The sequence below is a fragment of the Acipenser ruthenus genome, chromosome 37 (genome assembly GCF_902713425.1).
Source record: "Acipenser ruthenus chromosome 37, fAciRut3.2 maternal haplotype, whole genome shotgun sequence".
Classification (NCBI taxonomy): Eukaryota; Metazoa; Chordata; class Actinopteri; order Acipenseriformes; family Acipenseridae; genus Acipenser; species Acipenser ruthenus.
Genome location: NC_081225.1, coordinates 8256517 through 8281753, shown reverse-complemented (window position 1 = coordinate 8281753; position 25237 = coordinate 8256517). Strand labels below are relative to the sequence as shown.

At 39.5% G+C, this 25237-nt stretch overlaps 1 protein-coding gene across 1 annotated transcript in view; it reads left to right on the top strand.

Annotated features, from left to right (window-relative positions):
• Positions 1 to 25237, top strand: part of LOC131706802 (GDNF family receptor alpha-2-like) — an 89617-nt gene that overhangs the window by 32924 nt on the left and 31456 nt on the right. The window contains exon 4 of the mRNA XM_059008584.1: positions 19290 to 19665. Within this exon, the coding sequence (XP_058864567.1) occupies positions 19290 to 19665 (376 nt within the window). The remainder of the gene's footprint in view (positions 1 to 19289; positions 19666 to 25237) is intronic.

Genomic DNA, 25237 nt, shown 5'->3' with positions numbered 1-25237 from the left:
CCTGAAGCTAGGTCGTCTTTGATGGAGACCTGGCTGCATTCAGGATGAGCGCAGTGAATATTTGTTTAATTGGGACTGGTGGCAACACAAACTGAAGGAAAATAAATACACCCTGAAACTGAAGATACAAAGAACGATTCAAAAGAGGGTTTCAAAAATACCAGGGCTGGCAATTAACACTAACAACAGACACATCCATATACAGACCAAGTTAGTAAAAAGGCTATAAACACTGAATTTCATTTTCAGCTGGAGTTAAAAGGACCCCAAACACAGCTAAATCTATTTTTCCTTGGCTGTTATCCATTTTTCTATTTTTAAGAGCCAATTGTGCCATGCCACTTGGTTACTGGCAGCTATACTCATGTGCCGATCAAATGAATTTAAAATATTTTTTTGCTAGTAAATTATGTTTTATTGGCTGCAAACTCTGGATTAATATTGAGAAGGCAACGAAGAGCAATGGGAAATTAACTAGTTGAGCAAATATTAAAGTGGTGTGAGTGAAAGGTGTGTGAAAAACAGTAAAAGTCTATTACCAAGCACAATGAACAAATATATTACCATGTTCTGTTTGCTCATTGACTGCTTATCCACCAAAACATGTATTTGTTATTCAAGGGGGGAGGGAGGGGGTTGTTTCTAAGGAAACAACTCAAACTGGTGCTTGCTAAGCAGTTGTTTCTGTGATGCTGAAAAGGTAATTAATGGGTGCTTCTTGATCATCACAGCTAATGCAATGGCTTGACAATGGTGTGACCTTGGCTGGATCAGTTCTTTCACTGTACTCTGTACAGGGGTCCAACCCTTTAATCACAGTTAATCATTTCTATTAACCAAAGTCTCTGACATCTGTGGACAGGTGAAGGGGAGTAAATGGATGAGGTTTCGTCAGGCTATTTTCCTGGAAAGAAAGATAGAAGATGGATCAGGCTATTGACAAGAGAAATGGACAACAGCTAGCAAATGAAATGGAGATTAGCAACAGACGTCTGCAGGGATGATGAATAGAAGACACCGAGTTAGACCAGAAACCTGGAAATACCTGCGGTTTGCAGCACATTGTGTTAATAGCTGTCACTCACATGACTGTGACTGCTGTTAACAAAGTAATTCCATGAATATGTTGTGCCCTTCCATTTGCTATATAGGTCTGAAATATGAAGTTTTATTTTAAAACGCATTAGCTGGTACTACAGCAGGTTAAATAAATCTTTGCAAGCCATGCTTTCAGATAGTGTTGCACTTCCTTGGTCAACAGCTTCTTTCCTGCAATTAACCAGTCAGCTTTTTGACATGCTTTCAGACCTGGCGGGATTTGGTGAATTGACTTAGAAAGTGTGACAGATTGCTTGAGAGGAGTGGGAAATGAGAACTTTCTTCAACCTCATGCAGTACCAGACTTAACATGTGTTTCTTTCAGACCTGCATATTTGAGACCTATGTAGCTAATGGAAGTACAAACCAGGTAAGACTTATGGAATTATTTTGTCCCCATTCACACTTGCGATTTAAGGTGGCACATGGTCACCTTTTCTCATACGTGACTTAGGGGCGCCTTTATCTGGTTACGTCCCTTAGTACTCCCATACTCCCAGGCGCGAGAAAGGTAAATAGAAAGGTGAATCCTCTGCTAGCCAAGATGGCAGTGGATCAATATGGAATGGTAATTATTTGTACAATATACAACTTTAATTATAAAAATATTAAATGAAAAAAAAATCTAGCAGGTTAACGTTCAGGTTGTTTCTTTCACATAATATACGAGCTGCAGTGCATTCATAATTAAGATTAATTTGTCAGAATTTTCTTCCTGTTATTTAGTAACTAAGCGATAAATATAAAAACTGCAGGACTGTGGATCACAATAATGATCAGTAATGCAGCGACTTGGCATATTCAGCCACCATTGTTTATTTTGCACGCAACGATATATATAGCTACAGAAGTCTGTGTCTTTACATTAAAATGCTGAGCGTTTATTTTAGCTGCTTGCTTTTACACGCCCATAAACTGTAAACTGCTGTTCTCATCCACAAATATTAAGATCATTGATGCATCATAACATTAAGTCAAAATAGTCAAATATATATATATATATATATAATGTACCATAAAATTGCTACTGTGCTGCATTGAACAAATATATATTAAGAATCAAAGAATACTGTGTATCTCGGTAGCGCTTCCATTCTGAGTGCAGGCTATCATGCCATAAAAAACAAAAACAAGCAATTTGCCACATTTTAGGCCTGCTTTTCAATCACATATGTGAACGCGCAAAGGTGCCTTAAACCACAAATGTGAACAGGGTTGCAGACCGAAATATCTGGCACCCTTGATGTGGCCCCATGGGCCAGCGCAGTAGTGTGAACAGGGTCTTTGTTAGCTACAGTTACTTTAATATGGGGACAATAGGGGCTCTCTGTTGAGTTCCTGGGTGCAAACAGGTGATCGGCTTGGCGGTGGGACTGGAAGAAGGCAACTTACCTTCAGTTGTCCTGTGCTTTTGTGGGTGAGCGAACATAATTGGACATTTTCAATTAAGGAGAAAAAATAGCGGTTAAAATAATTGGGCGTCCTAAATTTATTAAAAATAATAATAAATAATAAAAAATGGTAATCATTGAGGAATTGCAGATCTGTAGGTACTGATTGATGTGGGTCTACTGACTGCACACATCTGACAAATAACACTCTGCAGGCAGTTTAACCAAAATGCATTTGGCCTGAATATAGAGAAGTTGTCATTTTAATGAATCTGGTTTGTTAGCAGTGTGGAGGGCAGCAGTGTGGAGTAGTGGTTCGGGCTCTGGACTCTTGACCGGAGGGTCATGGGTTCAATCCCAGGTCAGGGACACTGCTGCTGTACCCTTGAGCAAGGTGCTTTACCTAGATTGCTCCAGTAAAAACCCAACTGTATAAATGGGTAATTGTATGTAAAAATAATGTGATATCTTGTAACAATTGTAAGTCGCCCTGGATAAGGGCGTCAGCTAAGAAATAAATAATCAAAAAAAATTAAAAAAAATCAAACATGCCTCTGTTACACCATTAGAAAATTAGAAATCATTCCTGTCATTGTACATGGGTCATGGTTACCAGACGCATTGTGAGCAGCCCCCTCTGCTGGAAACAATGTGTATAGATGACTCATCATTCCCTACAAAGCTACAGTATAGAACTCTGAACCTTTGTACTACTCAAATCTAGTGTGACTCTCACTTTTCTGTATTAAAATAAATACATCACTGCTTACTCCCACAATAGAGGGGACTACATAATTATTATTATTATTATTATTTATTTCTTAGCAGACGCCCTTATCCAGGGCGACTTACAACTGTCACAAGCTATCACATTATACATTATTTCACATTATACAGATATCACATTATTTTTACATACAATTCCCCATTTATACAGTTGGGTTTTTACTGGAGCAATCTAGGTAAAGTACCTTGCTCAAGGGTACAGCAGCAGTGTCCCCCACTGGGGATTGAACCCACAACCCTCCGGTCAAGAGTCCAGAGCCCTAACCATTACTCCACACTGCTGCCCAAAAATAAAAGACATGTCCCTTAATTCATTTAATTACATTAACAAAAAAAAAAAAAACATCACTTTATGGACAAATCTGTGACAAGCAGGATGTGTGGTACGAAAACGTGGCAGCAGTTAACTTTACACAACCATCTGCAATACTACTATTGCTGATCGTTAATTGAAGACTACAGTAAAGTCTCGTCAACAGCGGCTGCACTTTAGATGAGAGATCTTTTTAGCTGTTATAAATGTACCTATTACCATATTAAGCAATAATCGTGTCTGTCATCAATAATGGGAAGTTAGTTTACCACTATTTGCATTACCATTAACAAGTACTTTAAGGCCCAACTGTGGAAAGTGCTAATTTTATTGAAATTTAGATAAGATATATTATCGCTGAATATAATTTTATCCTGCTCGCCTTTGAGCTGGCAGTAGTTAATTGCAGTATCAAGTACAGATAGAAGTAGAAGTGTTCAAACATATCTCTGCTCCACTGATGAGGGGAACAGTTCTGTATCCCAAGGGGAGGTGCTTTTTGCACAGAACATCAGTATTTAGTTGACCTTGATACAGAAGTTATGTATTTTAGTATTACATATGTATATGTTGTTATCCCAGTGGAAGAGAAACTGTCCCACAAGATGGTTTCTGGGTGCATTGCCCATTGAGAAATATTTTCTCCAAAATAACCCTGATGAAGCAATGTTCCCAAATTCAGGGGGAGTCAATGATATACTGAACACTATTCCGTCAGCTCTATCATACAATAATTTACGTTAGTATGATCTTCATTTTCTCTTGAGCTAACACTGGGTTCCATTATCCATCAGAACAGGGGTGATTGCATTTCACATTTCTGTGGATAGTGGGTAGTGGTCCTCGGTTGTGATGTCATGAGGGGTCTTTAACAAATAAGGTTTAGGAAATACGCCTAATATAATAAACGACTTGCAAAACAGGCAACATAGTACTATTGTGTATTATACAATAGCTGAAATAATTGCCAGTTATACAAAATAGACAATACGTTGGCCTGGTTTGCAAAATATGAAAACTGGGCCCATTTTGAAGAATGGCAGCTTATCCACATTATCCATCACATCTGTGCAATCTGCATTTCAGACATGCTTTTAAACCTTTGTATTGCTAGCAATACACAGCTCTACATGAATGGAGCTGCCGCTTACTAACACAAAGAAACTTTACATGTCTTTGGCATGCAAGCAGAGCTAAAGAACAGCTCCAGCATTCATAGTCAGACCTCTACGTACACTCCAGTACTTTATATGCTCTGATAAGCATTATTGGAACAGTACAAAAGGTAGAAAAGGCCATCAATTATAGATGAATAAGGAACTTGGCAGAAGTAAGTGAAGTATGAAAAATGCAAACATGCAATGACTACTGGCAGACTATTGAAGCTTTTTTGAGCTGAAACATCAGTTCTGACTATGCTATACTTTATAGACACCCCTTACGATCTAGTCACCTGGTTAGTGTAATCTCTAGAATCCTGTATCTGATATAAAAGTCTTATTTGACTCTGCATGTGAATATCGAAACCCTTGTTTAACATCTTATAAGACACTCAATTTATATTCATTTTGACTGCACATGCTTCTGCCAAAGATTGCAAATTGTAGTCTTTTCAAACGCATTAAGAGCCTTGGATGGGACACTCCACTTCTAAATAAAGAGTCACATTGGGGAGTTGGGCAGTCTTGTAAACCAACATGACCGATTTAAAACCAGCTAACTAGGAGCCTTGACCAGGATAGACATGAATTTTGAAAAAGGTCTTTCTTAGGGGAATAAAACATAGTTCCCCCTTGCTTGTTTTTCAGTGTCATTCTAGACTGCTGTTAGTGATGCATGTGAATGCAGAAATCACAGAAGCAGCACTACAGGGCCAGGGCAAGGTTATTAAACTTGCCTGAATCCACAGCAGCCCTGACACTGGGTCAATGTATCTGTCACATTAGAATGATTGAGTTTATTTTCTTGAGGATTGAGCACAGAACCCCCCCGTCCCAAACCCACCTATCTTTTCCCCTGTGTTGGGTCACATGCTCCAGTTTGTTTTACCAGTGCACCTGCTTGTGTAGGCAATTAAGAAGGGGTGGGGGTGGTATGGCTGTTTAGCAGGTCCCTTTGAGCATTGCCAAGGAGGATGAAGATTAATTCCAGAGCCTTCCTTCTTACTTTCTTTCTGTTATAATTTTGATATAAATCCCAGTACAGAGTTGGAATACGTTTATACCGCAAATGTGTCGAAATATTCTGCATTTCAGATCTGTTTCTTTGTAATAAGGCTCATCCTTTGAGTTCCGTCTGAAGGAAGTATGATGCCAATTACCTGGTCCTAGTTCCACACCTGTCCCCTCCCCCTCCCCTCCCCCACCCCAAGAAGAAAACAGGAATAATCGTAATTCTGTTATGAAAATTTCACACTAGCAATGCAGTTGTAAAATGCTTCACAGCAGATTTCTAAAACACACATTTCCCTCAAGGAATGTGAGGTGGTAGGTTTTGAGGAATGGTCATATATCCCAAAGTAAACACCTTACAGAACAGTGCTGTGACAAAGGTTTATTTTTTGTTTGTTTGTCTGTCTGATAGCAGCACCACTTTGTTAATATAATATCCCTTAAAACATAACAATTGTTTCTTCTAACAGATTCTAACTACAATACAATAATTGCATTTATATTTGAACCAAATGGCGAAGTTTTGATTGAGCGAGTACTACATTTTCTTAATTTTTGTTCTTACTTGTTTAATTTCCTGTATCCTGTGCTTTTTATGTTTCCTTTCTGCTAACATCACTATTCCAGCAAGAATAGCTTTTGACTCAAAATAAGATATTAAACCGGTAAAAAAAAAGGCTTTTAATGTAGAAGTGAAATCACACAAAATAAATTCATTCAAAACCTTTGCTTTTTCTCCTGCAAGGCACAGAAACTCAAGGCTGAAATATGAAAGTGAAAATCAAAAGGCATTTTCCTCAAGTGGCAATGCAGGGTCAGAAAAGCAGAGGTGGAAATGACCCTGTTGTGTCATGCATTGTCTTACAAACAGCATATTTATTTTACCTGAGCCTGGCCGTTTCCCCTGATTAGTGCACTCAGAAAAGCACCTTTTTTAACATGCATCAAGGAACGTGCTCTATGCCCTTAAGGGTTGATTTATTCAATTTGGTACAAGATTCTTTTTTTCCCCCTGAGCAAACCAAATGGCCAAGGCTTACAAATAAAGAAATTCGTTTTTTTTTTTTTTTTTTTTTTAGTTAATGTTTTATATGTTTCCATCAATTGATGCAATGAACTATTTAAACAAACATGCACGTTAATATAGCAGCCCCTTTTTGGGGAAACCTCTGTACCCCGATGCTGCAAAAATATATTTATGCAACCATTCAAATGCTTTATGTAAAGCTGTATCCAAACTATTAACAGAGTCATAATAACAGTTTTCTATTAGTGCATGGTTGAATGTCGAGCACTGAAAGGAATACTTGATTTCCATGCTCAGACAACCTTGTAAATACCTGACCTTTTAATGAGGAATGTATTGAAAGATCCAGCTTTTTTTTTGTTTACGTAACTTAAAATATGCATTAAGGGGTGTGGCAATGTGCCCCGCCCCTGTGTGCATATTATGTGTTGTATGTTGCGTGCGTGTGTTAATGTTGGTGTATAGTCATTGGTACACGGGATATAAACGGGTCTGTGTTTCACGTGTGATTTAAAAAGGTAGATTTGTATTTAGGCATGAGGAGGGCACAAATCACTTCACGTGCTGGTTAAATGTAATATGTGAGCACGGGGTTGCACAGAATTAATTCACGTGCTGGGATTCAAGTGAATAATTAATTAGTAATTGAATCCCAGCACAACAGTATATATAGATGCACGTTTCTTTCACTCAGGGTTCACTCAGAGAACGGGTGAGGAGAAGGAGGAAAGTAGTAAAGGAAAGTAAAGTGAAATCTATAAGTGTTTGTACTCACCGTGTTTGTTTGTCTGTCTCTCCGTGCACCGTTTGTTAAGTGTTTAGTACGTTTTGTTTGTCTATTTATTTTGGCGCTAGTGCCGTGTCCTGTGTTTTGTTGTGTTTAAAACCTTTTATTTTCTGTTCTGTTCTGTTAATTATTAAGTCTCTGTGTGTTACTTCCTGGCTCTGGTCTGACACCACCCACTCTGGCCGTCTTTGTGACAAGGGGCCAAAGAGAATACCTGGATGTTTGAAGAAACTGAGCATCTTCTACTGTGGTTAGGGGATAACAGAGTCAGATTGAACTGATATTGCCTGCTGAATATTACTTTTCTACTTCCAATAAGCTTGTGCAGGTGCTGATGTCAATATAATTTCTTCACAGACTTTAAGAATGTTATACAAGTGAAAGAAACTTCTAATCTTAATTTTATCATAATATTCAATTGAAGCTGAAGACTGTGTAAACTCATTTTCTATTTTAATGACTTCTTTACAATTTTTTCTTCACATTTGAATACTAGTAATATATCATACACTCAACACTACATTTAATTACATTTATAATTAAGCAATGTTAAAGGAGTGTTAACCACAGTATGAAATCAATTTCCATTCTTCATTAGTTTTAGAACTAATATCGCTGGTGCCCCTTCTTTTCTGTTGAAGTTATTCTGGTTCTTTGCCTTGTATTCCTTACAGAAACTTTGCAAGTTGTTCAATTGTTCAAATTTCACCCAATGGGCTAGCTACAATCAGGTCATGTGACCTGTCACCCAGAAGGTGATTAAATACCAGGAAGAAACTTTCTTTAAAACCCAGAACAAAGGCCAGGTTCCATTACACTGGTCTTGAATGTTCCTAAAGAGAATAGTATTGGTGAATCTCCTTTGTGCAGCGTTGCCTGTAAAGGTACAGTATGTAAAACACAGCAAAGGCTGTATTTCAACGATGTTAAATATTCAGGTAATACTAAAAGGAATGTATACAATTATGACAAACATTTTTGTCTTTGTTGTAATGATTTTTTCACATTGTTGTGTCCCACAGTTTGTAGCAAAACATATTTTAATAAATATTCTACTTTTCTCTTACCTAGACATTTTTCCTTTGTAGTCCTGCATTTCCCTTCCCCTCCCTACCTGACAAACAATATCTAGCTAACATGGATCACATTCACACCTATACAAGGTGAATGTCTAATACAATTATAAAACTCCTCATTGCAATATCAAAGACACTAGCAAAACATTTCTCATATAATCCACAACGAAATAAACCGTATTACGTTTATTTTAGTATTACTACATATATCACTATTGAGTATTTTATAGTTTGGGTTTTAAAATAATGGATTGTCTATGACAGAATAACACATTGAAACAGCACATCTCAGCTGAACATTTAAATTTCGTCTTGCAGATGGATCCTGTTGTACAGATAACACATCTCTGTGTATGTTAATTAAACGTCCTATTAGAATCACAGCTAACCCATAAAACCAAGCAGAATTACAAATCGGGACGTGATGTAACCTCCGGCCTATCAAGCTCCTTCAGAGTAAATCAAGGTCCTTTTTCTTAACGTTATCCTCTAGGGAGATTTGTGCATTGAGAAACACCTCAGATAACCATATAACCATAATGATATATTGTATTAAGAAAGTACACTAAAGTGGGAATTTATTTATTGTTACAATTATGCAACTGTACAACATAAAATCACTGGTGAGTGCTTACCTATGTGTCTGTGTGTGTGTGTGTGTGTGTGTCCGTACGCCCCTGAGAAGCCAAACTAGTCAGTTGTATTTGAATATGGCCATACCTTTTCATATTTTTTAGATATACCCCCCCCCCCCCCCACCCCCACCCCCCCCTTACCTTTATATGATGTCTGCAGGTAATCTTTACAGTACTTAAATACAGTGTCTGTATTAAGGGGCCTGCACTTGAGTTCAGCGCTCTGGTTGCCTGCCATAGATATTTGTAACCTAGGATTACATTGCCAAAAGAAACTTTACAAACTTACATATGCAAATAGAAGGCAACTGGAACTGAAAAGCAGCTCCTGAACTACCATGCAAAGCACCATATGCCAAATTAAAACACACCATTGAGTAATGGCAATAATATAAAGGTAAGAGAACAATCTGACGGTTCGATTACAGGTAAACAAAAAAGCTTTGAAAAGGAGCAAGAGATCAAAGACAAGACTCTATACTTTTTTTTTCTGAACACACAAAGTTTTCCTTTTATTTTCACCTGCAGCTATGCTTCAAGTTCTTGAAAGGCCTCCAAGCGGTAGTGTTTAACAAGCATTAGAACCTTGTTTCAAGCCTCAACATGCAAAGCAGTTTTTTCAGCTACTCAGATAATGGGCTTGTGGCAGGATAACGTTGTGGCCAAGGCTGGTTACAGGCAGGAATTAGACCCAGAGGCGGAAAGATGCAGTTTAAGCACTGTGGCACAGTTTTATTAACGCACAACAAAAATAAACACGAGAACAAACAAAACACAGGAACAAAGGTTTAAACAAACACTCTTTACTGTTCAAGCTGGGCAGTTTCCTTCACTGAACCAGTCTTCTCTCTGAACTCACCCGCCAAACAAAGGCCCTGGTTCTCTTTTATACCATGTGGCTGTGGCTTGATTGACCACCAGTTAGTCAATCAAGACCCAGCCACATTCTACAAGGGTCTAGCTGGGACTGAATTAACCCCTTCCCTGCCAAACTTAAAATTCAAAGTAATCAAACTTTATTTACATCACGCAAACAAAACACACTTATTTCTGCCCTGCCACAGGGCTAAAGCTATAAACCCCTTTTTCTAATATTGAACCGCTAATGACCTAAATTAACATGTGGTCAAAATTGATGGAGGAGCTTTAATTTGCCGGGTTCAATTCATCACAGAGAGGAAGGATGCTCTCACATAGGGACGGCTGAGCTTTCACACTTATTTCACCGCAGGTAGCACCACTGACAAATCATTCCTGCCTTCCTAACTGCTTGTCAGCCTCTCCCCTGACACACTGAAGTTCTTAGGTCCAGGCTTTTTTCTTTCTTTTTAAATAAAGGTTTATAACTCAAGCAGCGCCCTCCCCTCTTAAATTTCCTGCTCTTGACTGCCGCAGCAGTTTCTTTTTTCCACAACATTTACTTTTTGTTTTGATGATTTTATTTCCTTTTTGTAAAGTACTAGGCCTTTGGCACTGGAGACTGGGAATCTAGTTTACCCACAGTGCAGGGGCAGCAAGAGCAGGGACAGAAGGTCATTGTATGTCTTATACTTCTCATAACAGCAATATCAGTCGAAATCTGACATCACACAGGTATACCCTTTTTGGTATATTTCACAACCCTGTGCTCGTTTAACAAAAATAATCTAAAACCAATTAATTGGAGGCTTACTGTAATTCTAGCGGCGAAGTTCAGCCTACTCCTATTAGCTAACAAGACCAAGCCACACTTTCACTGAATATGTCTATAATGTCTTTCTCCTATCTCTCTTCTGAGAGGTCGGCGGGCTTCCATCACCCAGCCTTTGTTAACCTCTCACTTTGAGAGCCACGCTTTTAAATTCCAAGACAATTTCCAAAAGATCGAATTCAAAACAGAGAATCCATCGGTAATTCTATTTGTGAAAAAAATAAACGCCAACAAAAAGAGGTGAACACAATTTCAGCAACTTATTGAGACATGTGGATGGTAGCTATGACAGAAGAGCATGGTTCAGCTACTATTCTCTACGGTCTGTTTTAATAAAAAGTAGTGGATCTATAATAATACTCTAAATTAATCCAGGTAGGCTTTACCCCATGAGATAATCTATTGAGCAATATATTAACATGTATAAAAAAATGTAATATGTTAACAGGTAAAAAAAAAATCATATTTATACATTTTAAGATCCGCCATTGTTTATGTTCGCCTCTGTTTATACCTCTATCCAATCTTTATTGTCAAGACTTAAAATAGTTATTTTTTAGTAGCTAGTGTTTTTTTTTTGTTTTTACTCCAGTCAGGAAGCTCTATTAGGGTGCCACTACATGATAGATGATCATGGAACATTCAAATAGAATGTCTATATTTAAAATGGTTGATTAGTTTTTAATTGTAATAAAAGCATGCTTATGGGATATTACCTGGATAGCTGACCTGTGCGAGTTCTTACCTTCCCACTGCAGTCAACTACTATCGACTTGGTCTTACAGTAGCTATAAATGATCAGTAACACTTTACATTGTGTCTATAATTACTGTGTATTTATATAGTAGTTACTTAGTAAATACATGTGTACTTACACATAATTGCAATGTTATTATTATTCACAGTTACAATGTGCTTAATGGTTAAATTTTTTGCTTGTTATAACCCTAATCCTAACCCTAACTGAACCTAATCCACGATTTACATGTTAAGTGCATTGTAACTATACATATTAACATTGTAATTATGTGTAAGTACGTGTGTATTTACTAAGTAACTACTATTTAAATACACAGTAATTAGAGACACTTAATGTTAAGTGTTACCAAATGATCTTCATTCAATTTTGAGTTGGGCTCTGACTGTACCCACCTTCTGCACTGAGAGTATGTGTAGGTATGTATATTATTCAATTATGAATTGCCCTTGTGCAAAGAATAAAAGAGCTGTTTCAATGAATTTGTAATGTGCGTGTCATTTTCAGAACTGACACAAAGATCAATTCACCAGTACGACAGTGATGAATGAATGTCCTGCTACATGATAATCTCTTTATGTGCCCTTTTTCTTATTATTTAATACTGACATCTGTAGAAGGAGAAATCTTAACAGATCTTATGTTTTTTTGTATTATGTGCTTCAGCTGTACTCTTATTACTTCATGAGCTCCCTTTGAAAACAACTGCGATACATATTGGAATATTAGAAAATCTGTACAAGCTTTGAGCTAAAATGAAAAAAATGTATATGTTTATATTATATGGAACAGGTTCAGAGATAGATTGTTGGATTAATGCCTGGTTTATAGAAATATTTACAATGCCTTTGGTAATGATTGTTGCTTTAACCTTTAGACTAATGTAGATTTATGGTTTTCATATCAGTCTGCATGTTTATTGGATAACAGTAGACTAAAGCATATTTTCACAATTTTGTTTTATGCTACTAGTTAAGTAACATTAAAATAAGACTTAATTTGAGGAATAAACAGGTGCATTTCAGGGTAAGAAGATGAATATATGTATGCATGTAAAATTGGATAATATTGTAAATATATGGACGAACAGTGAATAACAATACCCAAATCCAATGGATTGTTATTTTGTGGAGAGGAATACATAAGAAATTCAAGAACAAGAAAATGCCATTCGGCCCACCTATGCTCGCTTGCTTTGGTGCCAGCGTGGTCCACTAGCACTCAGGAGAGGAAAAACAAAACAAACCTTGAACCAGGTGAACCAGGTTAGGGAAATGAAACCTCTGGGAATCTGTGGCTTTAAAGTATCAGCAGCTATCATGTTTGTTAATATTAAATACAGAAAGTACACCAGGGACTATTAGTTATTTATTACCAGCTTCTTGGCTGTGCATCGGAAGTACAGAGCACAGCTTGATTCCCGTTAATGGGTTTGGGTTTCAGCAATGAAAATCCAGACAGAAAAAAAGACTTATAAACATATTATTTTGGCGTAATACATAAAAAAAGTCATACAGCACTTTCTTTTCAAAGTTTTTGTTGTCCAGCTTTATAGAGTAAAATCCTTATATAAGATATCTACTACTTGTTGGCCTTTCACGCACTTGGTTTCAATGCACTTGTGATATTTGGCTTCTGCGGGTGGAAAGGGTAGATTATCAAGCCAGTGAAGCTTTTGCAGAGATGCTTTAAATGTCATTCTAGGCCTCGGGCAATATAGTCAACAACTGTCAGTAAAGTAAAGAAACTGGCGATTAAGGCAGCAAGTCTACAGAACAGATGCAGCTTTGCAAAATCTGAAAAAATAAAGGCTTTAGATGAAAAATGTTTTTGGACCACAAACACAACTCTGGACTCTGAATCACCACTCACGCAAGTGCTTGTAGTTTATATTCATGCATGATTAATATAATAAGGCAAGCACAGGATTGTCACATTTTGAAAATAATCAAATACAGTTTTGTTTTGTTTATTTCAAGTATTTTGGAATGCAAGATGTTTTGACTGCTGGCTGGTTTCACAGACCCTGATTAGCAGTAATCCAAGACAAGGCCTGCCACAGAACTATGTTGGCTATAAGTGTCTTTATGTTTGGAAGCACCATCACCCTCTTGTGCACAGCAGTGTATTGCCAGCAGAACACATGGAAATGATTCAAAAATCTCTCTTACTTCTATAAAGATCTAGCTTATGTTATCTAGGGGAAGCAACCAAGTACCAAAGAGCAGCTCCTGAACCTAGGTCAAAGCACCTTACTATCTTATCAAAAAGTAAACAGACATTGCATTTGAGTGTTTGCAATACAAACCCAGCAGAATGATTGAAAAGATAATAAAAAGCATTGGGACAGTAAACAAAAAAAAGGATGAAAATGAAATTGGAAGCTAATTGCTCTTAAAATACATGCTCCCAATTTCCAATGTATTTAGCACACCAGCAGTTCTCTTCTCACTCACAAGCCACTGCAGTACAGCAGTAACCTGTGACACATTCACAGAAGAGCACTCACAATATTTGCATGCCCATTGTTTCATTATTATTCATTAGCAGATGTACAAGACCTTTGCTTTGTGCAAGTATGCTCAAGGCTTGCATGGAAATGCAGAATAATGGAATATATAATTCCACCACATTTAATCAGATTACGCTGAATGTTTCTTCTTGAAAGGCTTCAAGTATTGAGAATTGGTTGTCAACATAGAGAAATAGGTATAATTTACAAACAGTGTAGGAATCATGTCTGTCTGAAAATGTCATTCTCTTGTGGGAGCAATCCTGTACAGGCTTCCTAATACGAGAAGAATGTCTGACAGCCTTTGGGAAACGTAAAGGAATTTTGTTTATGGATTATTTAGTAAATCTGATTAGTCAATCCTATTACAAAACTCAAAATAAAGAAAGTGCCACTTGTTTGATGTGCTGAAAGCATATCACAGGGGAATCAGTTAAAGGTAAAACAAAAAAAGGGTGTGCAAAATTAAATATATTTCTTATCCATTTATCATCATGGTATTTGGTTTCCAATTTTTATATTGCTTCCAATTTTCATTATGCCCTTGAATCCTATTTTTAAAAAGTTTTGAGCTGGTTCAAAGGAATATGTTCTCTACTAAAGACCATTAAAACATAGTTATAGGTAGTTCCACACAACGGCTTTTTGCTTCATCAAAACGGGACTAAAGGTAAGAAATTGAGACTAATTACATTTTTATTTTTACTCTTACCTGTGCAAGCTTTCCAGCTGACAACTGTGATGGGCTAGTTGAATTCACTACAGCTAACAAGATACATTGAGTCTGATGTTTGTTTTTTCTTTCATTACAAGTTAGCTCACAGAGGTGAGACTAATAATCAAGTGAGTGTCACTCTCACACCTTTAGCCTTACACTAATTGTGGAAAAAGCCCTTGTGGTGAACTAACAAAGCACCTTGTTATGATCTTTAGAAGAAAAATATTGACATGAACCTTTTTAAAAGGTAAATTCAAAGGACATAATGAAAACGGAAACAAAAAAATAACATTATTACCTCTTTGTTGACTATCTTTGCCCTTTTGTGTAGTTCACTGTTTGAAGTAGAGTTTGTTCAGGAGGATTTTTCCCGACAATTCCCCAGACTTTTCAGAAGCCATTCCTGCAAGAGTAGTTAGTAAGCATGGTAAATAATGGGTAACGATTCAGACACATTAAACAGTATAGGAATTTAATATGAGGCTAATGAAGATGACAGGTCATGGGATTTTTCATAGGAAATGTACTAACCTACCCTGAAATCACTGGCATTTACTGTACATCACATTACAGTATATATTTAAGATACTATTTTATTGCAATAGTTCGACCATACAGACAAACCGTTGTCATAAAAAAAACCCTGGTCCCAGTAACTTTGCATAATTCTGTACATTTAACTGATCTATTATACAGTGTAGATGGTACACACATTGAATTTTAATAGACTCCAGGTGTTCACAAACTACATAAGGGTAGGAGATATATCCTGTTGGCAGATGGAAAGAACCCACTCTCTTGCAAGAAATGCCCCGATTTTAAATAAATAAATAAATAACAAATCAAAGTATCTTTATGTCCAAACTGGGGCTGAGACTTAAATCTAATTAAAATCTTCATCCGAAAACACAGAGCCGAGAAAATCAATTAAGCAGCTATGAAATGACATCCTAGCCGCATTGTAAAAAGCTTTGTACATTCACTTGTATCAGGAGATTCGAAAGGTCAGTGCAAAATTAAATCTTTATGAAAGAAAATGAGATATTTGGACTCACAAGACAGCAGTTGCTTTATGTGAATCGATGCAACGAAATGTATATGGTTATAATTTCTTGTGTTTTTTGTCGCACATGCCTGAAAAATAACCCTGAATCAATGACCAATATGGGACAGTGTTTTTTTTTTTTTTTTTACTCATATCACAATACATTGTGGTACTTGTAGTCCATTTCTCTAAGGAAATAGACAGATTAAAGGCACTTCAATGTATTGTGATACGAGTTGACACCTTAACTATCCCAAAGTCAAAGTGAATCTGAAGCCTTATGGCCATTGGTTGTCGTAGCATCAGAAACCATATGACCAATATTTAATTTTTCAAACACTTGCTCCTGTAATAAATATATCAAAAAGTTGGGAAGCCAGCAATGAGCTACAGAAAATACTTTACCATAATGAACTTCTACCCTCTGTGTATGGAGCCAGAAATTCCATCACTTTCATGTAATGCCCCTCTTTTCTGACTGTTCAGCCCTGACCACTCTTGCCCTGTCACGCTTCTTTCTCTGATATGTGTCTCCAGGTTAGGCGATTGTTTCTTTAATTCCTCGACTCCAATTGAAATAAAAAGTATATGCTTGTAATAACTGCACAAAATCCACATGTTTATGTATGCTGTCAGTTCATAATTTCATGTTTTATAATACATATTATTCATGACCAAGTCCACGGCAATGTCTTGGCATATGTTTTCTTTTCAAAGTCTTTGTAATCTTTGTTGGATTTATCATAAAGTAATTTTTGTTCGGCGACACACACACACGATTCATTTTTCCATTTTGTTCAGGGAACTGCAAGAATCCACGTGTCTTCCCAGTCATTTTCATTGGTCAATGTATTTAACGCACGTCAAAATCGGATCAAATCGAACTTGTTTCGATTCCAAACTTGACGCATCGCCGTTGTATGACAATTACAGACTCGGTGTGCAAGCTGCAGTAGGGAATGCACATGATCCTTCTTTTCTGTTTAGACGCACGTTGAATTCAGATGCGTTATCGGATCCAGTGTGCAATGGCCTTAACATTGGCTTGTAACACACTTCCTTCCTCACATTCGGTTACACAGAAATCCGCCGTGTTGTGCAGTACATTCGCACAGTTTAGCTTCTGGCATTTAATGCCAGCTCTGAAATACATTCAGATTGTATAAATACTTTTTCGAAGGATCTTCTAATATTGTATAAACTAAATAGCAACAGCATTGCTTTCTAACTGCATGCCCAGCTCCACTCGATGTAATACTGCACCCACAGTGCATTTCCTTCATTGGGAGGTGGGTTTACATCACCATTAAAAAGGGTTCATGTTTCAGTTGCACTCTCCCAGTTTTATAGTCTTATGCAAGGCTTAAAATGGCAGATGCAAAATACTTTTTGTTGAAGCCAGCTTACAGATTTAAATAAGTTATGATTTACAACAACAACACAAGTTACCTCATAAGATTGTAATACTTTTCAATCCAATATACTGTATAAGCCTACATCCCTGTTTGCGTTGAAGCTAATAGACAGCGTGTGTTTATAGAGAGACTGCCAAATTGCTGACCATTGAGAAATGAAAAGATTCCTGTTTAATTATTCATGCATACTCCCAAGGCGAAACATTTTTTTGTCTTTACATTTTTTTGTCCAGCTTCCAGTTGCCTTTTAATCACAACCCTTGAAAATCAAGTTGAATTACCCAACAGTGTGTTAAGGTCATCCCTATTTTTATGTTCAAATAGTCAATATCACTGGTACATGTGCTTTGTCTTTGATCTATCTCGTGTGAACACAGTGAGATCATGTTCACTACATACAATGACAAACCAAGCATAAAGATTTGCAGCAATATATTGGTGTCTGGTCCATGGGCCATTTATTCTCTCAGTTAGCAGTTTCTTGGAATCAATTGTAAAAGTATCATGCATTAATCAATGAATACTATAGCATAGTACAAACTGTGTTTTAGCCATTATAGTATGGGACCATATCAGTACTAGTCTGCTACTGCCTTGTGAATATTGAGCAATTTTAGTTCCAAAGGCTAGTTGTGCTATGAGTTTCTTCAATGTAATACTCGCACTGGTATTCCCCGTGGTATTTGGACATGTTTCACTGGCTAATACCAGGCACATATCTATTTCAGGGATTGGTTATATTGCGTGTTAGTTTAGCCATTGATCTTACCAACCTTCTAAATTTAACTAGCCATCATAAAGAGTTGTTTGTTCAGAACTACAGAAGATCTTCAAAGTATTAAAGAAGAAAAAGCCACAGCTGGCTTTAGGTCAGAGATATCACTGGGGACGTTTTTTATTTATTGTCTTTACTTTATGTTACGTTTCACAATGCTTCAGAGACCAAGTGATGCTTATTTACAAAAGGAACACAAAAAGCAGGATTCCTTATTGAAGTCAATATTTTTTTACTAAAGTTTGCGTATAAAACAATGCCGAAACAGTATAAAAGGAATCAACAATGGTTAACTGTAAAATAATGCCAACGGAATAGCTGCAGTTTCTGTGGTGTTCCGCTTGTATTTATGAATCTGTGGTCATTTTTTATAGTTATAACTAGAGGCAGTCCCAATATTCGAGAAAATATGCAAAAAAAAAAAAAAAAATGCTGAAATCTTAGACATCTGCAGTGAAAAATGTGATAATCATATCAAACAATGTATGGGTTAAGTACTTCCAATTTAATATATCAAGGATTTTTTGTCAGTAAAACCTTTAGAAACATCACATCACTTGAGACTTCTTATGGGGACACATTTTCAAACGAACTCCTACTTTTCATCTGTTAATTTAACAAAACTAGAACTGAACAACTAAGTTACATATTTTAGGTCACTATAGCAGTCTGTTTATGATAATTATGGTATTATGATGATTGATGTAGCTTCACAATATGGTGAATCTGTGGAAGACTGCGAATTCCGTGATTTCCAAAACAAATCCATTATCTGCAGATTTGGCCTGCCTCTAGTTAGAACTAGAACTGTAATTAAGAAATAACTGGAAAACAGATTGTATTCAGACACATATGCAGGACTGAATTAGAGGCTGAAATGAACCTTTCAGGCTGAAAAGAGCCACATTGAAGACCAGATAACCCTTGGTAGTTCCAGTTTAATATTGAGTGGAATTTTTGGTCCCTTGCTTCTAATCTGTCTGTAGTTTTGATCGCTTTCTTTCATAGACCTGTATACAGGCATGTTAAAACAGGGAACCCCTATCAGAAGAGGGTAGATTAATCACTGTACATTTTGTTTTTATGCCATCAGGAATGGACCCTACTGCCGCAAAAGGAAACCACTGTACAGATACTGGGAAACCTTGCAACGCATGTCTGGATGCTGCAAAAGCCTGCAATTTAAACAACGACTGCAAAAAGCTGCGAAGCACCTACATCTCCACCTGCATGAAGCCCATCTCTCCAGCAGAACCCTGCAGCCGTCGAAAATGCCACAAGGCCCTAAGGCAGTTTTTTGATCGCGTGTCGACCGAGTACAGCTATCGGCTGCTTTTCTGCTCGTGCCAAGAACACGCGTGTGCCGAGAGACGAAGGCAGACGATCGTCCCCTCCTGTTCCTACGAGGAGAAAGTGAAACCCAACTGTCTGGATCTGAGAAACTTGTGCAGGACTGATCATCTATGCAGGTATTTGGATTTCTGTATCTTGAATGAACGTTCACTGAGTTTTGTAGTTATTACACAAATGAGGATGGCTGTGAAATAATAAGTACAATAACCATAGCACTGCAGGGACATTCCTGAAGTATTCCTGAAGTATTTAAAAAAAACAAGTACATTGTATAGAAAAGAAATATATTTAAATATATTTAACTCTAAATTAAACTGCTGAATTCAGAGATGTACTTTCCTTTGATTAAGCATTTAGCAATTTGAAACAGTGCAGGCATGCTGTCGTTGGATTGTAACAAATGCAAGATAGATTCCAAAATGAGATACAGTAAAAATATATATATATATATATATATATGTATATATATATATACATATATATTGTGAAAGATCGCATCACTCACGGGTTCGTGCCCCTTTAAAATTACGACCCAGCACAGAGAAATTGAGTTTTTAAGTGCGGTTGCGCTACTTTTAATTCAACACAAAAACAAACAAATACAAAACAAAACCCTAACTCCGTTTGGAGCGCTGTGATAGGGTACACCTCGTCCCTGTATTATTATTTTTATATTTCGTATTATTATTATTATATTTGTATTTGACGGTGGGAAAGCCGTGTTTTCTTATTGTTCGTTTTGTTTATTAATTTAAAAAACCTGTGTGAATGTGGCTGGAGCCTCAATAAGGTAATTGTTTTATTGATAATTAATTAAGGCTCCAGCCACAGCTTAAAAGAACGAGCTCCAGGGTAATGGGGGGAGATTTTCCTTTGAGTTAGAGACGGGAGGACGGTTTAGAACGAGATCATACATCCGAAGCAACTGCTACCGCTGTACCACTCGGTATTTGTTTCTTTATGTATTTTTGGCCATCGAGCCCTTTTGTTTGTTATAGTGTTTTGTTTATTGTTTGATTTATTATTAAAACCCGAGCGCAAACGCGTCTCGTTTCCCCTACCTACCTTTGCCTTTGTTTTTGTATTGCTTCTTCCTGGTCCGGGACGTCAGTACTGCAACCGCTCTGTCACATATGATGTCCTGCGTGGGATAAACGCCTCCAGGAGCCGGACCAGGAAGACAAAGGGCGTTTTTTTTAATTATTTTTTTCTTCGAAAATTGTTTTTGTGGAAAAGTAAATAAAAAAAAAAAAAAAAAAAAATGGAAGGCTGGAACTGGAGAGACGGCTGCAGTGAGCTGGAGGATCTCCTCGGCAGGTTGGAGGACCAAGGTTGGTGCCTTGCCTGCGGGGTGTATGGGCACACGGTGGCTGTCTGCCCCTTCCAGGAAGAGGAGGAGGAACCAGCCCAAAGGAGGAAGGTGAGCAGAAGGAGGCAGAGAGGGGGAAAAGTAAGGAGGAAACAGAGGGAGCCAAGGTGGTGCACCATGTGCATTGCTTATGGGCATGAGGACGAGGACTGCCCAGAGCAGGAGCCAGGGGAGGAGGAGCCCGAACGTCCTGCGCCTGAGTGGGAGGAGCCCGAACGTCCTGCGTCTGAGTGGGAGGAGCCCGAACGTCCTGCGCCTGAGTGGGAGGAGCCCGAACGTCCACGTCCCAAGAGGGAGGAGTCGGTGCGTCCACGTCCCAAGAGGGAGGAGTCGGTGCGTCCACGGCCCGAGGGGGAGGAGTCGGTGCGTCCACGGCCCGAGAGGGAGGAGTCGGTGCGTCCACGGCCCGAGAGGGAGGAGTCGGTGCGTCCACGGCCCGAGAGGGAGGAGTCGGTGCGTCCACGGCCCGAGAGGGAGGAGTCGGTGCGTCCACGGCCCGAGAGGGAGGAGTCGGTGCGTCCACGGCCCGAGAGGGAGGAGTCGGTGCGTCCTGTGTCCGGAGGGGAGGAGCTGAAGGCCCAAACCCCTATTTTTTTTTGGGAGGGACGAGGGCGTGAAGCTCAGGCTCCACAGCAGCCGCTGTTTTTGCTGCTGAAGGGAGCCCAGCGGAGACGCCCGCCACCAGCCCTAACCCCGCTGGCGAAGGAGCCAGCAGTGCCACCGGAGGGAGATGAGCTGCTGTTCCCGCCGCCACCACCCGAGGGAGAGGAGCAGGAGCTGCCTCTGCCTCCACCACCACCACCCGAGGGAGAGGAGCAGGAGCTGCCTCTGCCTCCACCACCACCACCACCCGAGGGAGAGGAGCAGGAGCTGCCTCTGCCTCCACCGCCACCACCCGAGGGAGAGGAGCAGGAGCTGCCTCTGCTTCCACCACCACCACCACCCGAGGGAGAGGAGCAGGAGCTGCCTCTGCCTCCACCACCACCACCACCCGAGGGAGAGGAGCAGGAGCTGCCTCTGCCTCCACCGCCACCACCCGAGGGAGAGGAGCAGGAGCTGCCTCTGCCTCCACCGCCACCACCCGAGGCAGAGGAGCAGGAGCTGCCTCTGCCTCCACCGCCACCACCCGAGGGAGAGGAGCAGGAGCTGCCTCTGCCTCCACCGCCACCACCCGAGGGAGAGGAGCAGGAGCTGCCTCTGCCTCCACCGCCACCACCTGAGGGAGAGGAGCAGGAGCTGCCTCTGCCTCCACCGTCACCACCCGAGGGAGAGGAGCAGGAGCTGCCTCTACCACCACCACCCGAGGGAGAGGAGCAGGAGCTGCCTCTGCCTCCCGAGGGTCCGCTGCTGCTGCCGTCGCCTGGGGTCGCCAGGGATCCTGCTTCGCCTGGGGTCGCCAGGGATCCTGCTTCGCCTGGGGTCGCCAGGGATCCTGCTTCGCCTGGGGTCGTTGAGGGTCCTGCTTCGCCTGGGGTTGCTATACTGTGGCCGGAGCCCCACGGAGGGGAGCTGCCGGCCATGAAGAAGGGGGGGGAGGTCAGGAGACCAGTTCCCCTCGCAGCAGTTTCGCTGCCGGAGATCGTGTGGTCGGAGCCCCACGGAGGGGAAATGCCGGCCATGAAGAAGGGGGGGGAGGTCAGGAGACCAGCTTCCCCAGCCGCACGTTTGCGGCAGGATAGTGTGTGGCGGGAGCCCTGGAAGAGGGAGCTGCCGGCCACGAAGAGTTGGGGGGTGCCGGACCTCCCACCATGGCCACCCCCATGGACACTGTGCTTCCCCCTCTTCCGGGACGTTGAGACTGAGGGGGGAGGTGGCCATTGAGGCCATGTGTGCTACGCACAAGGGGGGGCGTGTGTGATAGGGTACACCTCGTCCCTGTATTATTATTTTTATATTTCGTATTATTATTATTATATTTGTATTTGACGGTGGGAAAGCCGTGTTTTCTTATTGTTCGTTTTGTTTATTAATTTAAAAAACCTGTGTGAATGTGGCTGGAGCCTCAATAAGGTAATTGTTTTATTGATAATTAATTAAGGCTCCAGCCACAGCTTAAAAGAACGAGCTCCAGGGTAATGGGGGGAGATTTTCCTTTGAGTTAGAGACGGGAGGACGGTTTAGAACGAGATCATACATCCGAAGCAACTGCTACCGCTGTACCACTCGGTATTTGTTTCTTTATGTATTTTTGGCCATCGAGCCCTTTTGTTTGTTATAGTGTTTTGTTTATTGTTTGATTTATTATTAAAACCCGAGCGCAAACGCGTCTCGTTTCCCCTACCTACCTTTGCCTTTGTTTTTGTATTGCTTCTTCCTGGTCCGGGACGTCAGTACTGCAACCGCTTTGTCACAAGCGCTTACTAAACAGGTACTTTCCCTGACTAACTTGCAGGACGGCTAAGCCGTTTACCTGGCACCACACAACACACACTAACACAGCACTTACTTCACTCTGGCTACTCGGAGACAGAGCACCTCTTCTGCCTCCTTCTACTCAGCAGCCCTGAGCATTCTGACTGCTCCTCTTTTATACCCTGCACCTGGTTCTAATTTAATAATGATCTCCAGGTGCAGGGAATAATTAAGCAATAAAACAATCAAGCAAAATACAATTAAACAAATGTGCATTTTTTTCCCTTCAGGGAGGTTTTAACCCCCTCCCTGCTGTCTCACACAACCCGCTGTCTTACTATATATATATATATATATATATATATATATATATATATATATATATATATATATATATATGTATGTATATATATATATATATATATATATATATATATATATATATATATATATACATATATATAGCAGCATCGAATATGAAAAATGATTTGATGATTTATCTTGCAATATATAAATAAGTATATAATCTCGTGCTCTTTTTCTGAATTCCTAAGTACTTACACAGCCAGCTTAAGTAATCCCTGTGGATCTTTTGTTCATCCTGTAACTACTTCCAAATGAATTCATGGGGCTAGGACTTAAAATGGTTCTGAATGGTTTTGACTTACCTTGGTGTAGTGTTTTTGTGACATACAACAAGCCAAGTTAATTACTGATGTGTCAGGGGAGCAAAATAGGCTGATCCCTGGAGCCAGCATTACAGTTCAGCCATCAACACCAGGCATAAGGCTATCTGCATCATCAGATGGCAGGGAACACAGATGGATCACATTAGTTTACAGTAAAAGAAGCTATGTCTTAGTTGCTGCTCATCTTGGTGAGACCTGAGTCCAATATCAGCATGAAGTTTTAACAGCTACTCTCATGTAATGGAAATAACGATATATCTTCCACATAAGGCCGTCGTCCATATCAACAGCAGTCGTAAAAAGAGCCACCATAGCTGAGCTGCTGTATAGCTTTGGCCAAAAGTTTTGCATCACCTAGAATTTTAGGATTGAGACTAATATATGAACATAATTTAGATTTTTGTATTTCACATCATGTAATCAAAGTAAATGCAAAATGATACTGCAAAAGTCTACCGGAAGCAATAATAGTAGTACATTTTTTCATGTTAGATTTTGAAATGTCACATTTTTTTTACAGTTTTGTCAGTTTTTCATTAAGTGTATGGAAAACTGCAAACCGGTCTGCAATATGTTAACGTAACATTATTCAGCAGGTTTTATTGAACTGTATGAAGCAAAATTAGTTAATTACACCGTGTAACAATTTTATTTATTTTTTTTTGGTTCCTGGGTAGTAAGTGTTATTTCCTAATTGCTTATGCCTCAAAAGTATAGAAAATGGCTATTATTCCCCCAAAACTTTGCTTTTGTGACCAGGACAGTGATATTTTGAAATTTACCTATTTTCCAGAACATTCCAGATAGATTCAGTGCTGAGTAAACTTGGAGTAACTTCTAGAACTTTCTGGAACTTTCCAGTAATATAAATAGTAGTATAAATACAGGGGCCTTAAGCCCACCAGTTCAGTTTAGTTCCAGCTGCCTAAGTGGATACATATCTGCATTTTTCTGAGATGGCATCAAGGTCATAGGAGACTTCAAAATGGTGGCATTCCTGATGGGTCTCCAAGGCGGTTTTACCAAGTTTCCCTGCTATCTTTGCCTTTGGGACAGCAGGGACACCAAGGCGCACTACCACAGGCGGGACTGGCCACAGCGGACCGAGTTCTCTGTGGGGAGGAACAAAGTCAAGTGGGAGTCACTGGTGGACCCCCGGAAGGTGCTGATGCCACCACTGCACATCAAATTGGGCCTTATGAAACAATTAGCTCTAGATAAGGAGTCGGCAGCCTTCAAGTACCTTCAAGACTTCTTCCCTAAGCTGTCTGAGGCAAA